Here is a 17,729-nt window from a genome sequence, read left to right as displayed (position 1 = left end):
TCTAGAACAAGCCTGATTCAATTAATGAGCTTAGTGGGCTTGGTGAATTAGGTGTGGTAGTACTGGTATATATTATACATTGAATAAGTGGAATGGCTCGGGGTACTCAAGGAGAGGTTAGGGAAAAACTGAAATAAATAAACGTAGATGATTACCATTACCTCCTCTGAGAGTTTCTCCAGCCTCTCGTCCAGCTCCAGACGCTCAAAGGCCCTTGCCTTCAGCCTGGCCAGACCCTCCTCATAGGCCGCCTCCACTGCGCTCGCCGCCACATTCGCCGCCACCGCCACGGCCGTGCTTTGGTTGCTGTGGGAACCGTGATGGTCACCGGCTGCACTCATGGCTTTCTTCACAAAGATCTCCCCCAGGGGGAACTCTACATTGGGGATGTAGAGAGCCGCGGCGTTGGACGTTGTGGACAAACCGCCGAGGTCGTCGGGACAGGGAAGCTCGCGGCACGGAAAGCGACGCTCCTTGAAGTCCCTGAAGGCGGAAGACCGGAGTTGAAGTCCGTCGAAGGGGTCGTTGTTGTTGCTGCGGTTACCGCCGGGGGCAGAAGGAGCGAGGAGAAGGTCTCCGTCGGCCACCAGGGGGAGTAGTGCAGCGGCGTCACACACGCTGTTGGACTTGGAGAGCACGTAGAGCGTCTCGTAGGTATGGCTGTACTCCAGGTGGGCGCGGAGGGAGGACAGCGACCGGAAGCGTTTGTGCTCCCCGCAACGAGGACAGCGGTAGGGCAGGTCCAAAGAAGCCATTCCGCGAAAGGCCGGCGGGGGGCCCCTCACGCGGCACAGCGGCGCAGACACGCCACGGGCGTACTACTCACGGAGTACTGGGCGGGTCCTCTCATGGTACCAAAATGGTGGTGGTGAGAGTTAAATGAGGGCGAGAAGGAAGACGGATGTCTGAGGGAGGCGAGAATTAGACCAAAGGCCATTCACGCCATCACATACTGACAGTCTGACACACACAAACACAAATCCGCAGATTCAGAATCTTCTTAGGTTGTAGATTTGTTCCTCGTCACCGTTACTTCTGCCTCACCATGAACCTTTGGCCCTGAAAGAAACAGCGAAAGAGATTTTAGGACATTATTTGCAATTCTTACAGGTGAAGTCAGAAGTTTACATACACTTAGGTTGTAGTCATTAAAACTAGTTTTTCAAACCACTCCACAAATTTCTTGTTGACAAACTATAGTTTTGACAAGTCAGAAATGGAACAGCAGGTCCCAGACGTGCTCAATGGGATTGAGATCTGGGCTCTTTGCTAGCCATGGCAGAACACTGACATTCCTGTCTTGCAGGAAATCACACACAGAACGAGCAGTATGGCTGGTGGCATTGTCATCCTGGAGGGTCATGATGCTGGCCTTCTAGGCAGAGTTCCCCTGTCCAGTGTCTGTGTTCTTTTGCCCATCTTAATATTTTCTTTTTATCGGCCAGTCTGAGATATGGCTTTTTCTTTGCAACTCTGCCTAGAAGGCCAGCATCCCGGAGTCACTTCCTCACTGTTGACGTTGAGACTGTTGTTTTACGGGTACTATTTAATGAAGCTACCAGTTGAGGACTTGTGAGGTGTCTGTTTCTCAAACTAAACACTCAAATGTACTTGTCCTCTTGCTCCATTGTGCACCGGGGCCTCCCACTCTTTCTATTCTGATTAGAGACAGTTTGCGCTGTTCTGTGTAGGGAGTAGTACACAGCGTTGTACGAGATCTTCAGTTTCTTGGCAATTTCTTGCATGGAATAGCCTTGATCTCTCAGAACAAGAATAGACTGACGAGTTTCAGAAGTGCTTTGCTTCTAGCCATTTTGAGCCTGTAATCGAACCCACAAATGCTGATGCTCCAGATACTTAACTAGTCTAAAGATGGCCCGTTTTATTGCTTCTTTAAATCATAACAGTTTTCAGCTGTGCTAACATAATTGCACAAGGGTTTTCTAATGATCAATTAGCCTTTTAAAATGATCAACTTGGATTAGCTAACACAACATGCCATTGGAACACAGGAGTGATGGTTGCTGATAATGGGCCTCTGTACCCCGATGTAGATATTCCATTAAAAATCTGCCGTTTCCAGCTACAATAGTCATTTACAACATTAACAATGTCTACACTGTATTTCTGATCAATTTGATGGTATTTTAATGGACACATTTTTTTTGCTTATCTTTCAAAAACAAGTATATTTCTAAGTGACCCCAAACTTTTGAACGGTAGTGTATGTTTTTTCAACAACAGGTCAATAATATCAAAGGCTGCACTGAAATCTAATAGTACAGCTCCCACAATCCTCTTATTAGCGATTTCTTTCAACCAATCATGTCATTTGTGTCAGTGCAGTACAAGTTTTTTTTTTATTATTATTTTTTTTAAATTATTTTTTTAATTATTATTATTATATTTTCTTCTTGGGCCTCTATAACTATATCTATTGTTTTTATTTTTGTTGTTGTTGTGTGATTTGGATTAATCCCCTCTACCACACGGAACCCCACTAATCTACTGACGGAACGTAAGGGGTGGCTAACAGACCTCCATCCTATGCTAGCTTGCTACCGATGCCCTGGCTAGCTGTCTAAATCACCAACCAACCTCTCCACTCACCGGACCCTTTTGATCACTCGACTAAGCATGCCTATCCTTAATGTCAATATGTCTTGTCCATTTCTGTTCTGGTTAGTGTTTATTGGCTTATTTCACTGTAGAGCCTCTAGTCCTGCTCACTATACCTTATCCAACCTATTAGTTCCACCACCCACACATGCAATGACATCTCCTGGTTTCAACGATGTTTCTAGAGACAATATCTCTCTCTTCATCACTCAATACCTAGGTTTACCTCCACTGTATTCACATCCTGCCATACATTTGTCTGTACATTATACCTTGATGCTATTTTATCGCCCCCAGAAACCTCCTTTTACTCTATGTTCCAGACGTTCTAGACGACCAATTCTCATAGCTTTTAGCCGTACCCTTATTCTACTCCTCCTATGTTCCTCTGGCGATGTAGAGGTGAATCCAGGCCCTGCAGTGCCTAGCTCCACTCCTATTCCCCAGGCGCTCTCTTTTGACGACTTCTGTAACCGTAATAGCCTTGGTTTCATGCATGTTAACATTAGAAGCCTCCTCCCTAAGTTTGTTCTATTCACTGCTTTAGCACACTCTGCCAACCCGGATGTTCTAGCTGTGTCTGAATCCTGGCTTAGGAAGACCACCAAAAATTCTGAAGTTTTAATTCCAAACTACAACATTTTCAGACAAGATAGAACTGCCAAAGGGGGCGGTGTTGCAATCTACTGCAAAGATAGCCTGCAGAGTTCTGTCCTACTATCCAGGTCTGTACCCAAACAATTTGAACTTCTACTTTTAAAAATCCACCTCTCTAAAAACAAGTCTCTCACCGTTGCCGCCTGCTATAGACCACCCTCTGCCCCCAGCTGTGCTCTGGACACCATATGTGAACTGATTGCCCCCCATCTATCTTCAGAGTTCGTGCTGCTAGGCGACCTAAACTGGAACATGCTTAACACCCCAGCCATCCTACAATCTAAACTTGATGCCCTCAATCTCACACAAATAATCAATGAACCTACCAGGTACCTCCCCAAAACCTTAAACACGGGCACCCTCATAGATATCATCCTAACCAACTTCCCCTCTAAATACACCTCTGCTGTCTTCAACCAAGATCTCAGCGATCACTGCCTCATTGCCTGCATCCGTAATGGGTCAGCGGTCAAACGACCTCCACTCATCACTGTAAAACGCTCCCTGAAACACTTCTGCGAGCAGGCCTTTCTAATCGACCTGGCCGGGGTATCCTGGAAGGATATTGATCTCATCCCGTCAGTAGAGGATGCCTGGATATTTTTTAAAAATGCCTTCCTAACCATCTTAAATAAACATGCCCCATTCAAGAAATTTAGAACCAGGAACAGATATAGCCCTTGGTTCTCCCCAGACCTGACTGCCCTTAACCAACACAAAAACATCCTATGGCGTTCTGCATTAGCATCGAACAGCCCCCGTGATATGCAGCTGTTCAGGGAAGCTAGAAATCATTATACACAGGCAGTTAGAAAAGCCAAGGCTAGCTTTTTCAAGCAGAAATTTGCTTCCTGCAACACTAACTCAAAAAAGTTCTGGGACACTGTAAAGTCCATGGAGAATAAGAACACCTCCTCCCAGCTGCCCACTGCACTGAAGATAGGAAACACTGTCACCACTGATAAATCCACCATAATTGAGAATTTCAATAAGCATTTTTCTACGGCTGGCCATGCTTTCCACCTGGCTACTCCTACCCCGGACAACAGCACTGCACCCCCAACAGCAACTCGCCCAAGCCTTCCCCATTTCTCCTTCTCCCAAATCCATTCAGCTGATGTTCTGAAAGAGCTGCAAAATCTGGACCCCTACAAATCACCCGGGCTAGACAATCTGGACCCTTTCTTTCTAAAATTATCTGCTGAAATTGTTGCCACCCCTATTACTAGCCTGTTCAACCTCTCTTTCGTGTCGTCTGAGATTCCCAAAGATTGGAAAGCAGCTGCGGTCATCCCCCTCTTCAAAGGGGGGGACACTCTTGACCCAAACTGCTACAGACCTATATCTATCCTACCGTGCCTTTCTAAGGTCTTCGAAAGCCAAGTCAACAAACAGATTACCGACCATTTCGAATCTCACCATACCTTCTCTGCTATGCAATCTGGTTTCAGAGCTGGTCATGGGTGCACCTCAGCCACGCTCAAGGTCCTAAACGATATCTTAACCGCCATCGATAAGAAACATTACTGTGCAGCCGTATTCATTGATCTGGCCAAGGCTTTCGACTCTGTCAATCACCATATCCTCATCGGCAGACTCGACAGCCTTGGTTTCTCAAATGATTGCCTCGCCTGGTTCACCAACTACTTCTCTGATAGAGTTCAGTGTGTCAAGTCGGAGGGTCTGCTGTCCGGACCTCTGGCAGTCTCTATGGGGGTGCCACAGGGTTCAATTCTTGGACCGACTCTCTTCTCTGTATACATCAATGAGGTCGCTCTTGCTGCTGGTGAGTCCCTGATCCACCTCTACGCAGACGACACCATTCTGTATACTTCCGGCCCTTCTTTGGACACTGTGTTAACAACCCTCCAGGCAAGCTTCAATGCCATACAACTCTCCTTCCGTGGCCTCCAATTGCTCTTAAATACAAGTAAAACTAAATGCATGCTCTTCAACCGATCGCTACCTGCACCTACCCGCCTGTCCAACATCACTACTCTGGACGGCTCTGACTTAGAATACGTGGACAACTACAAATACTTAGGTGTCTGGTTAGACTGTAAACTCTCCTTCCAGACCCATATCAAACATCTCCAATCCAAAGTTAAATCTAGAATTGGCTTCCTATTTCGCAACAAAGCATCCTTCACTCATGCTGCCAAACATACCCTTGTAAAACTGACCATCCTACCAATCCTCGACTTTGGCGATGTCATTTACAAAATAGCCTCCAATACCCTACTCAACAAATTGGATGCAGTCTATCACAGTGCAATCCGTTTTATCACCAAAGCCCCATATACTACCCACCATTGCGACCTGTACGCTCTCGTTGGCTGGCCCTCGCTTCATACTCGTCGCCAAACCCACTGGCTCCATGTCATCTACAAGACCCTGCTAGGTAAAGTCCCCCCTTATCTCAGCTCGCTGGTCACCATAGCATCTCCCACCTGTAGCACACGCTCCAGCAGGTATATCTCTCTAGTCACCCCCAAGACCAATTCTTTCTTTGGCCGCCTCTCCTTCCAGTTCTCTGCTGCCAATGACTGGAACGAACTACAAAAATCTCTGAAACTGGAAACACTTATCTCCCTCACTAGCTTTAAGCACCAACTGTCAGAGCAGCTCACAGATTACTGCACCTGTACATAGCCCACCTAAAATTTAGCCCAAACAACTACCTCTTTCCCAACTGTATTTAATTTTTATTTATTTATTTATTTTGCTCCTTTGCACCCCATTATTTTTTTATTTCTACTTTGCACATTCTTCCATTGCAAAACTACCATTCCAGTATTTTACTTGCTATATTGTATTTACTTTGCCATCATGGCCTTTTTTTGCCTTTACCTCCCTTCTCACCTCATTTGCTCACATTGTATATAGACTTGTTTATACTGCATTATTGACTGTATGTTTGTTTTTACTCCATGTGTAACTCTGTGTCGTTTTATCTGTCGAACTGCTTTGCTTTATCTTGGCCAGGTCGCAATTGTAAATGAGAACTTGTTCTCAACTTGCCTACCTGGTTAAATAAAGGTAAAATAAAATAAATAAAATAAAATGTTGACTGCCCTTCTCTCTAAGCATGCTGAACATCTGTTGTTAATTTGTTTACAGAGAAATAGCATTGTATTTGGTCAAACACATTTTTTCCCCAACAGTTTGCTAAGAGCTGGCAGCAAGTTTATAGGTCTGCTGTTAAAACCATTAAAGGCCGCTTTACCACTCTTGGGTAGCGGAATTACTTTGGCTTCCCTCCAGGCCTGAGGACAAAGAATTTCCTCTTGGCTCAGATTAAAGATATGACAGATAGGATGGTGGCGGACTCTATAGCCACTCCTCAGTAGCTTTCCATCTAAGTGGTCAATGCCAGGAGGTTTGTCATTATTGATCGTTAACAATAATTTCCCCACATCTCCCACACTAACTTCACAAAATCCAAACTTGTACTGCTTTTCTTTCATTATTAGGTTTTTTTTATGCCTGAATACAATTTCTCACTGTTCGTTGTTGGCATTTCCTGCCTAAGTTTGCCCACTTTGCCAATGAAGTAATCATTAAAATAATTGGCAACATCAAATGGTTTTGTAAAGAATATGCCATCTGATTCGATGAAATATAGTTGAATTCATCTTTCTGCCCATAATTGAGAAGGTTTTGAGAAAAGTATTTCTGTCAACACACAAGACAGTCATCACATCGACCGCTAGTGATGGGCATTACGAGTCTTTTCTGTGAGCAGGATCATTTGGCTCTCAAACGGCTCTTGGTTCAGTGATGCTTAGAAAGTGAACTAAAACCATGAAAAAATGGTCAATCTCTAATTTAAACCCTAAAACAATGAGGTTCTCTTCTCACTAGATGGTAATTCCTCAGTGCAGAAACAATCTTCGGATAATGTTTTTATCATTTATCTGCAGATGAGATGTCTGGAGCTCAAATCACAATAGTAAAAGTACGCAAATCAGAGAGTCAAATGAACATCTTTCACATATGGGATTTGGACGTTCGCCAAAAAGAGCCGTTCAAAAAGAGCAGTTTGTGAACAAACGACTCATCACTACTGGCTACACATAGAGTGATAGACAAACACCCGCACCACACAGACAAAAATGGGCAATATTGCTGGAAATTCATTGGCAGATAGTGTTAGGTTTGGATTTTTAAGCCAATAGTGGCTAACCTGGGGTGGGATAATGTCAAATGTTGCGTTGACTAGATAGGTGGGAGCTTGCAGTGTCTGATACTTGTGAGAGCTGTTTATGACCGTTTAAGATGGAACACGTGAAAATTGCATGTACTTTGGGAAATGTTTAGCGAGCTACTCATAGGTGGCCTACGAGCTACTGGTAGCTTGCGATCGACCTGTTGGAGACCCCTGATCTACTGAATCATTGTGGTAAAATTGATTTGATGTAGCTAAAGCGGTGGTCACCAACCTTTGAGTCAAGATCGCTTTGAGTAGAAATTCAAGCTGAGATCTACAGCACAGATTATTAGATTTTTTCACAGGACAAAAACGTAAGCCTATGCAACATTAACCAACTGCATATTGGCTATGTTTGACTTGCCCTGCCATTGTTGTTCTTCTCTTTCCATTTTAATTGTAGGGATTGGACACTGGTAATAGCATCGGTTGGTCAGTCTGAGGGCAGGGAGGGGAGTAGCGGTGAGGCAGCATCTCACCCTTCCTCCTCTCTCCCTCCCTCTGCTGAGAGAAAGGGGACACAGTCTTCCAGCTGACGGCGAAACTCAAGTCGCACTGCATTATTTCTGCCTCGTGCACCAATTCATGTTGTTACTCTTATGACCAGAGAAAGTGAAATACTCCTCAATATAAAAAAAGACAAGCCTATAATAATAATAATAATAATAATAATAATAATAATAATAATAATAATAATAATAATAATAACAATAATAATGCAAGCTTATCAGAACCCTGCTCATTCATTGCAGCTGGTTGTACTGTGAGTGGTATTAGGGAGAATGTGCATTTTATGGTTTTATAAATGTGTTGACAGTGCTGAATAACAACTTCAACATGAACTTACTCAAACAGCAGCTCTTCACTGTATTCCTCGAGTCTCTCCCGTCATGGTTTTAAAAGTTTTGTAATCTCACAGTATCCATTTTACTTTGCGTTCGAGGTTTCTTTTTACAGTCTATGGCTCAAGGAAACTGCAGATTCGGTGATCTGAGCTATCCGATTGGCCAGCTGTAGGCCTATAGGTGCACTCGATTTGCTCTCTGGTCATGCCGGGTAGGCGGAGTTCTACCTTCAGAAACATAAAATGGTTCAACATGGGAACACTTTGCCGTTCTGGTGCCAGGGCTGCGGAATCAACTGCATCCACCGCAAAAACATGAAACAATTTGTTTTTAAATAGGAATGCGAGGCTTTGTTTTGTTTTTTTACATAAATGTTTGGTGATCGACTAAGAATGCCTTAGAGATTGACCAGCGGACCATTCAAAGGGTGCTTGTTTGAGTATGATGTTTGTTGATGCAGTGTGCTGCAGAGTCAATGCTGGAAACAAGAACAGGCAGCACAGCTCTGTGTCCCAAATGGCACCCTATAGGTCCTGGTCAAAAGTAGTGCACTATAGAGCGAATAGGGTGCCATTTAGGACAAACATAGTTTTAGAGGGGACAACTGACAGGCTGAGCTCATTTTTAGAAACATCTGACATTTCAGTGACAAGGTCGAGACACTGCCGAGGATGTAAATTGCTGCTGAAAGCCCTTCTCTTCCCCTTCAATGCATTGTCTTATCAGTTGAATTATTACTATTTGGTTAGCAATAAAATATAGAACGATAGACATCTTTCGATCCTATCATCCCCAATTATAGATTAGAACGATCAGAATATGACTTGGTTAAAGCTGTTTCACTAGACAAGCCTTATCCAATACATCTCCATTCAACTAATAGCCTACAAGGCTAATTCAATTATTCCTATACATATCAACGTCAATGGATAATGGTTTTATAACAGCTAAGTGACCCCAGAGACACACAGACCAGATGGACACTGCCCGTTATAACAGACAGTGGAGAGCAGAGGGAGAAAAAAGAAAAGAAAAAAAACAAATGAAAAACATTAAAATGTTTTAAAAAATTGAAAAAAACGGGGGGAAAAAAGTTTCTCTCCCCCCTTCCCCTGCCCCTCATGTTCTCTTGCTCTATCACTCCCTCACCATCTCTTGCTCCCTCCCTCCCCCCTTAGTATGGTGCATTCCGAGTGGATAGACATTGGGGAGTGGAGAGGTAAACATAGAGCCTATTAGTCTGTTTACCACCGTCCTCGCTCGCTACATCTTCAGGGCAACCATGCTAAGTCGCTAACAACGAAGTCTAGAGGGTTGACCCAGGCTGCATGTCTGGCACAGTGGACCCGCCTTACCACTGGCGCCACGGTCAAAGCCTCACAATTCTGCTCACGTTGTGGTCGCCTCACTCTACCCGGTTGTTCTTCTTCTTCTTCTTCTTCTTCTTCTTCTTCTTCTTCTATCTGCCCTTCCCTTCCCTTGCAGGCCTTTTGATTCTGGATTCTGCCTGTCAAAGTCATCCTAAAACTAGCCAGGTCTGGTTGACAACGACCACAGGATTTGGCCGGACAAAACAAACAGAGCTGGGGCCCGGCTTATTCCAGACAGTGAGTGTTGATGAACACAGCCCCCAAAATGTTTTATTTTTTTTAAATCTGACCAAGCAGGTCAAATCTGATCCCTTTTCTATTTAAATGAGTGAATTTAGCTCTGAATATCTGTCAGTCAGTGTGACAACAGCAGGCTACAACAGTAGGGTCCATGTTAATGGCATTTAACAGTCCAGTGAGTCCACCCAGCCATCTGCCAATTAGAGTTCGGACGCAGAGCGTGAGCAGCTGGGCCGCTATGGTGAACATCACAATGCCGTAGCCTGCCGTTCATCAGGGCAATTAACCTGAAAGTGGCCTCCCGAGTGGCGCAGTGGTCTAAGGCACTGCACCGCAGTGCTAGCTGTGTCGCTAGAGATTCTGGGTTCGAGTCCAAGTTCTGTCGCAGCCGGGAGTCCCATGGTGCGGCGCACAATTTGCCCAGTGTCGTCCGGGTTAGGGGATAGTTTGGCCGGCATGGATATCCTTGTCTCATTGCACACTAGCGACTCCTGTGGCAGGCCAGGCGCAGTGCACGCAGACACGGTCGCCAGGTGTACGGTGTTTCATCCGACACATTGGTGCGGCCGGCTTCCGGGTTGGATTGACATTGTGTCAAGAAGCAGGCGGCTTGGTTGGGTTGTGTTTCGGAGGACGCATGGCTCTCGACCTTCGCCTCTCCTGAGTCCGTATAAAAGGTCCAGCATGTGAGACATTGAGGTCAGATACTGTATAGGTAGTGGGTACTTGTACAGAGTAACAGCGAGAGACTGACAGGTTGGGGTTTCAGCTAAGTCAGACCTGACCATATTGATTGTGGAATTGACTGGTGGCCTAACATTACTGTCCTGACTCATGTCAAAACTGCATATCATTGGAGTGAAACAGTGTTGCTTCCGTCCCTCTCCTCGTCCCTACCTGGGCTCGAACCAGGGCAACAACTGCCTCCCACGAAGCATCGTTACCCATCGCTCCACAAAAGCGGTGGCCCTTGCAGAGCAACTACTTCAAGGTCTCCGAGCGAGCGACGCCACCGATTGAGACGCTATTAGCGCGCACCTCGCTAACTAGCTAGCCATTTCACACCGGTTACATGAGCACTGTTAAAACCACATTTAGCTCAAGTGCATTTTTTAAAAACAAACCTAAGAATTGATGCTAAATCTATTTAGCTTATAATAGAGATGTTGGAACACTTCAAATCCTTTAATTGTGTTGGCCACATCTTTCTTGTTATCATTTGGATGAATGGCACTGCAAACTACCGTCATCCCTCAATTCAATGCATATTTAAAAACATGTAAAGAAATTCTCAGCCACAATACAAAAAGTCTCATGAGGATCTGTTAATAGGAGAGAGCAACATTAGCTGCTTGCACATTAGTGTGCTGCTGCCATAGAGGTGAGCTCTCCCCACACAACCCCCTGAAGCGCTTTTAAACTTTAACTCACATATTACAGCACTGACAAATCTTCATGATTCGTGACTCTGAAAATATTGTGGGCAGCACAGCCGACCTCTAACCTCACCCTAGCAAAATAGCTCATCGTGATGGCATGTTTATTTCCCCTTGAACAAATTGCTATCGTTATGATTAGCATGTTAGCTTGTGCTGCTTTAGATGAGCTGGACAACAACAAAAAATCCCATCAGCGTGACTCCCTATTCAATAGACATGTCTTCCAGACACTGATCCTGTGCGTTACAGGTCTGAGACCCAGCGAATTAGGCAGAGTAGGCTTTTAGGCATTCAGTGGAGGGGGATTAGGCATGAGGGTCTATAATGCCTATTAACATGCCAAGTAGGCATGATGGTAAACATACTAGCCTGGCACAGACACATCCGTACTCAGCTCAGTGTTCTCACACACCAGTGATACCTAGACTAGTCCCCGAATTCAAAAAGGGGTTGTCGTCTTTCAAATACTTTGAGTGTTCATCTAAGCTTGCCTGGACTGCCAGTTGAACAGGGTTTGCATTTTGGGGACTATTCTATTAGTTCCATTGCTGCCAGGTAAGCGCAAATCAATATCAAAATGTTTTTGAAAGAAGAAAAAATACAATTTGAGGTAGTGTGCACTTTCTCGCATGGATTTAAGCAAAATAGTGGAAACTCCCACCTTCCAATGCACACCATTTTCTATGCTTTTAAATCCATGAAAGGGAGCACCCAAGGGCACACTTCTTGAAAAAGAGTGGAAAATCAGCAAGAATGGGAAGAGCACTGCCAGAGTATACCCGCTCATTAAACCAGGAAGGCCGTGGTCAGAGACGATAAAAGACACAATCCAGAGAGATGTAATTGGCCAATTGGGCGGGAAGGAAGTGAAGTGGCTTGTCAGTCACGTGTCACTTCCTTTGACTGGAATGTATTGGCCTCCCACTGGCCTGCTCTCACAGTATGAACTCACTTGGATGTACTGCTGTAGCGCACATGCACACGTGCCACGCACGCACACCCACACAAACACACTGGTACAGTTTATCCTCACACACACTTTTGCTCGACAAAAATAGCCCCTCTAAAGCATTCTCGTCGATAACTGACTGTGTACACATCCAGTTCCAAACAGAACAGGAGACAGAAGACAGCACATCAGATAGCCTCATCTCTAAATGACACCACAGGGAGATCTTGTCAATGCAGCGTTTACCTCAGTCAAGCATAAACACACTCAAGCTGTAGCCCACTCACTGCCTACACTATCCCCCACCTGCCTGCCTACAGTACATGCAATAGTCATATACACACACACCGGGGTTCAAAGAGTATTTGATATATTTCATATACTTTCGCTTCAACAGGTGTCTCCAGTTTTGTTGACATTTTTCCGTTGGTGATATATCTATCCCTTTTCCATGCACATTGAGTTTGCCTTGTGCATCTGAATCAATGGAACAGTCCCAAAAGTGCAAACTCACTTGGCACTTCAAATACTATTTGAACCCAGGTCTGGCTGAATGGTATACTACTGTTAGGGCTGTGACTTAATTGACGATTATGGATGAAGAGATTGTCATGATTGTCATGAATCAAATAACATTTTTATTTTTATTAAATAGGGCTACATTCATTTTCTTTTTTTTGTATTAACTCTATTTTCATGTAGACAAACTTTATCTAATAGGGGGAGTTTTTACTAATGATTATAAGCAATTGTTTGGCCAATACCTGGCATGGTATAGTTTGATACAGAATTCATTTTTAGACTAATCAAAGCTGATCAGGCCCGTACCAGGCAGATATGCTGCCCTAGGCAAAGAAAATAAAAATAAAATACGTGCTGCCCTCCTATCCCCGCAAAGTAGAATAGTATAGGGTATACAGTGTCAGCCCGCAATGCACTGTTATGAATCCCCAGGTGGTAGACTACAGTTTGTAAAACATACAATTTACCATTAATCCCTGTAATTTGGTTGCATTTATTTCTGCTAATTTACCGTTGCATTCTCTGAGTTGAAATGTTATTTGCAGAGTTCACAACTTGCTACACTTGTGAGAAACAAGTATAGGTTTATTTCATATCATTTACACGCTCCATGTGAGCAATTAGCATGTGCCTGATTTCTTTGTCCTGTTAATGTTGACGGAGCGCATACGCCTGAACACGCATAGAAGTACCTGGCCTGCTTCTCACAAATGTAGGGAAAGTGCCCAACTGGGCTTCTTAGTGTTTTTTCTTCACCTCACAAATTAGAATAGTTCCTCACAGTACTTGAAAATGGTAATCAGCGTTGCAGATAAATAGGCTATGGACATGTTGCGTGTATTTGTTTCTATTTGAATGATTGTCAACTTCATACTATAGCATAGCTGTCCCCTTCATACTTTCCTGGTTAAATATCTTATAGCATAATTTCAGGAAAGCCTAAAAAAAGGTGGAGGCCTACGTTTAATACATTTTAAGGAAAATATAAATATTTGCTCGTATCTGACGACGCTGTTGGCTTTGATTGACTGGTGCTTTTAGTGGGGTGTGAGTGCGTGAGTTTGCGGATTCTCTATAGGCCTATATGTCCATTCAGAAAGTTTCCTAAAGTAGCCTGACTGAACTCCATGTCTTTAATAAGAATCGAACGCTCCTGTGATGATTTAATCTAGTAAAAAGCCTCTCAGTAGCTTAGATGACATTATTTATTTCATTACGGCGTCCACTTGTTGAAGAAAATGCCATCGAATGACCGCAGCAGCGTCGGGCGAATATTTTGGTAGAAGTGAGAGAAAATCCTTCAGACTTAATTTGAATGGTTTTGTGTCAAATCGGATCTGTATTAAAAACAATTATATGCAGAAAAGCCAACAGACAAGGTAGGCATATATCTTTAGTTTGACTCCGTTAATGTTGTGTCAATACCAAAATGATCCTCTCCAAACTGGCATTTCTTAATTTGTTGATTACTATTTGTAAGTAATAACCTGAATAATAATAAAATACCAAGATAATAACGAAGTGTAATGGCTAGTTTCAAATGGATATGCTTCTTAAAAAAACCTATGTAAACACGGTTGTCGATGACGATGTACAATGGCCTGGCAAATTACCAAAATTCCAAGACCGCCACAGCCCTAACTACTGTATGACTGTGAGAGGGGATCTCCTCATACACACACACACACACACACACACACACACACACACACACACACACACACACACACACACACACACATGGCTCTTCACAGCACCTGGGGCTTCCACTGTGTTCAGTCTTGTGCAAGGCAGCACAGTGCAGCATCGATCTACAATGATATTTACTGTATCAGACATTACTGTATGTTATTGTCAAAATTATTGTGTGGCGGTGCTGACTAACGGGGACTAAACTATAAAAATAAAGAGTCGCACACGCCATATATAAACTCAAAGTAATTTATTGGGAGAATCACCAACATTACTGGGAGTTTATAAATGGAGTGTGCAACTCTATTTTTATAGTTTAGTCCCTGTTAGTCAGCACCGCCACACAAAATAATTTTTCTGGGTGTGCGCCAGCTCATGCTTTTTTATTGTATCACTTATCCTCATGTCTACACAGCATTGAAAACGGTTTTATTCTAACTGACGACATTCAGTTTTTTGTTTCCCTGCATGTCGTGTATGACCCTACTGTGCCGAAACTCAGCTCTTCAAGTCTGGACTAGGCCTTCAAAACAAATGGAAGGGAACCTTTAAAATAGAGATATAATGTTTAAAAAGAGCCTTCCCTGGCTGGCAGGCAAACTGTAACGGTCTCACAAACCTTTTTATTGCCGTCCGTTTCTATTCAGGCTTCCAGACGAGAAGGAAGCAAAATAGAAATGAGACAGGATTAACGCCAGATCAATTATGCCATAAGTGTCCAAGTGAAATAGAGCAACACAGTTATTCGATTAAAATGGTTACCGCCAAGGTTTTGAGCGATTAACGTTCAGACTGGTTACATCCCGAATTACTCCCTATATAGTAGTGCATTCAGCTTGGGTGGTATACCATATACCAGGGTATTTTGAAATACCCACGGTATTATTTTTAATACCGTCAATATTAAGGCCAGGCATCACAGGCTAATAGGGATTTTTTTCCTTTAGTCTCATCGGACTGAAACTTTACCACTTGAAAGTATACATAAATACGACATTTTATTGTATTACAAGTTTTATATATTTTAACATTAAAATATGCAAATGAGACAAAACCTCCTTTTAACATGTGCTAATTTGCATATTATGAGAATCTGTTTTTCAACACATTGCTTCAAGGCAGATTCAAATGGTGGGACTTTTACAGATCAGTTTATCAAAATATTGTATTTTCATGGAATTATAAAAAATAAAAAAACACTTCACATGTTTGACGGATGCATATTTTGCATACATTTACAGATAAAATGACACTTAAAATCAAAACAACACTAAATATTTTTTTAATGCCTCTGACTAGAAGACCTAAGAACCTGTGTGTGGAATAATGTGAATGTCTGTCCAAGGAAGACAGAAAAATGAATTTGCGCACGGGGAACATGTCCTTTTGAGAAAATGGCAGATAAAGATAAGCTAATGCAATTAAAATGTACTTTCCATAAATGAATCACATTAAACTCTTATTCATAAACTCAGCCAAAAAATAAACGTCCTCTCACTGTCAACTGCATTTATTTTCAGAAAACTTAACATGTGTAAATATTTGTATGAACATAAGACTCAACAACAGACATAAACTGAACAAGACTAACAGAAATGGAGTAATGTGTCCCTGAACAAAGGGGGGGGGGGGTCAAAAACAAAAGTAACAGTCTGTATCTGGTGTGTCCACCAGCTGCATTAAGTACTGCAGTGCAACTCCTCCTCATGGACTGCACCAGATTTGCCAGTTCTTGCTGTGAGATGTTCCACCACTCTTGCACCAAGGCACCTGCAAGTTCCCGGACACTTCTGAGAGGAATGGCTCTAGCCCTCACCCTCCAATCCAACAGGTCCCAGACATGCTCAATGGGATTGAGATCCGGGCTCTTTGCTGGCCATGGCAGAACACTGACATTCCCGTCTTGCAGGAAATCACGCACAGAACGAGCAGTATGGCTGGTGGCATTGTCATGTTGGAGGGTCATGTCAGGATGAGCCTGCAGGAAGGGTACCACATGAGGGAGGAGGATGTCTTCCCTGTAACGCACAGCGTTGATATTGCCTGCATGACAACAAGCGCAGTCCGATGATGCTGTGACACACCGTCCCAGACCATGACGGACCCTCCACCTCCAAATCGATCCCGCTCCAGAGTACAGGCCTCAGTGTAACGCTCATTCTTTCAATGATAAACACGAATCTGACCTACACCCCTGGTGAGACAAAACCGCGACTCGTCAGGGAAGAACACTTTTTGCCAGTCCTGTCTGGTACAGCGACGGTGGGTTTGTGCCCATAGGCGACGTTGTTGCCGGTGATGTCTGGTGAGGACCTGCCTTACAACAGGCCTACAAGCCCTCACTCCAGCCCTCTCTTAGCCTCACTACAAGCCCTCTCTCAGCCTATTGCAGACAGTCTGAGCACTGATGGAGGGATTGTGCATTCCTGGTGTAACTCGGGCAGTTGTTGTTGCCATCCTGTACCTGTCCCGCAGATGTGATGTTCGGATGTACCGATCCCGTGCAGGTGTTGTCACACGTGGTCTGCCACTGCGAGGACGATCAGCTGTCCGTCCTGTCTCCCTGTAGCGCTGTCTTAGGCGTCTCACAGTACGGACGTTGCAATTTATTTCCCTGGCCACATCTGTAGTCCTCATGTCTCCTTGCAGCATGCCTAAGGCAAGTTCACGCAGATGAGCAGGGACCCTGGGCATCTTTCTTTTGGTGTTTTTCAGACTCAGTAGAGACGCCTCTTTACTGTCCTAAGTTTTCATAACTGTGACCTTAATTGCCTACCGTCTGTAAGCTGTTAGTGTCTTAACGACCGTTCCACAGGTACATGTTCATTAATTGTTTATGGTTCACTGAACAAGCATTGAAACAGTGTTCAAACCCTCTACAATGAAGATCTGTGAAGTTTCTTGGACTTTATCTTTGAAAGACAGGGTCCTGAAAAAGGGATGTTTCTTTTTTTTTGTTGCTGAGTTTATATCACTTCTAAATTGACAAATAAACATCAAATATACCTTTTACAAATACATTAGCATGTTTAACACATTTGTTTCAAGCAATAGAGCATATGCTTTGAATACTGGTCTGTTGGACAAATATGCAGTTTTGGGAAAATTCTCATATCACTTTGCTCAATTTGTCACATTATACAAGGATTTTGCATGGCTGTTAAAATGTGCAGAACATTAAATCAG

At 43.6% G+C, this 17,729-nt stretch overlaps 1 protein-coding gene across 2 annotated transcripts in view; it reads right to left on the bottom strand.

Moving 5' to 3' along the window:
• Positions 1 to 17,729, bottom strand: part of LOC109894785 (F-box only protein 41) — a 109,695-nt gene that overhangs the window by 77,868 nt on the left and 14,098 nt on the right. For both annotated transcript variants that reach the window (XM_031828490.1, XM_031828489.1), the window contains exon 2: positions 162 to 1,059. In XM_031828490.1, coding sequence (XP_031684350.1) covers positions 162 to 755 — 594 coding nt within the window. In that variant the 5' untranslated portion in view covers positions 756 to 1,059. The remainder of the gene's footprint in view (positions 1 to 161; positions 1,060 to 17,729) is intronic.

The sequence above is a fragment of the Oncorhynchus kisutch genome, linkage group LG7 (assembly GCF_002021735.2).
Source record: "Oncorhynchus kisutch isolate 150728-3 linkage group LG7, Okis_V2, whole genome shotgun sequence".
NCBI lineage: Eukaryota > Metazoa > Chordata > Actinopteri > Salmoniformes > Salmonidae > Oncorhynchus > Oncorhynchus kisutch.
This window is presented reverse-complemented; position numbering and strand designations above follow the sequence as displayed.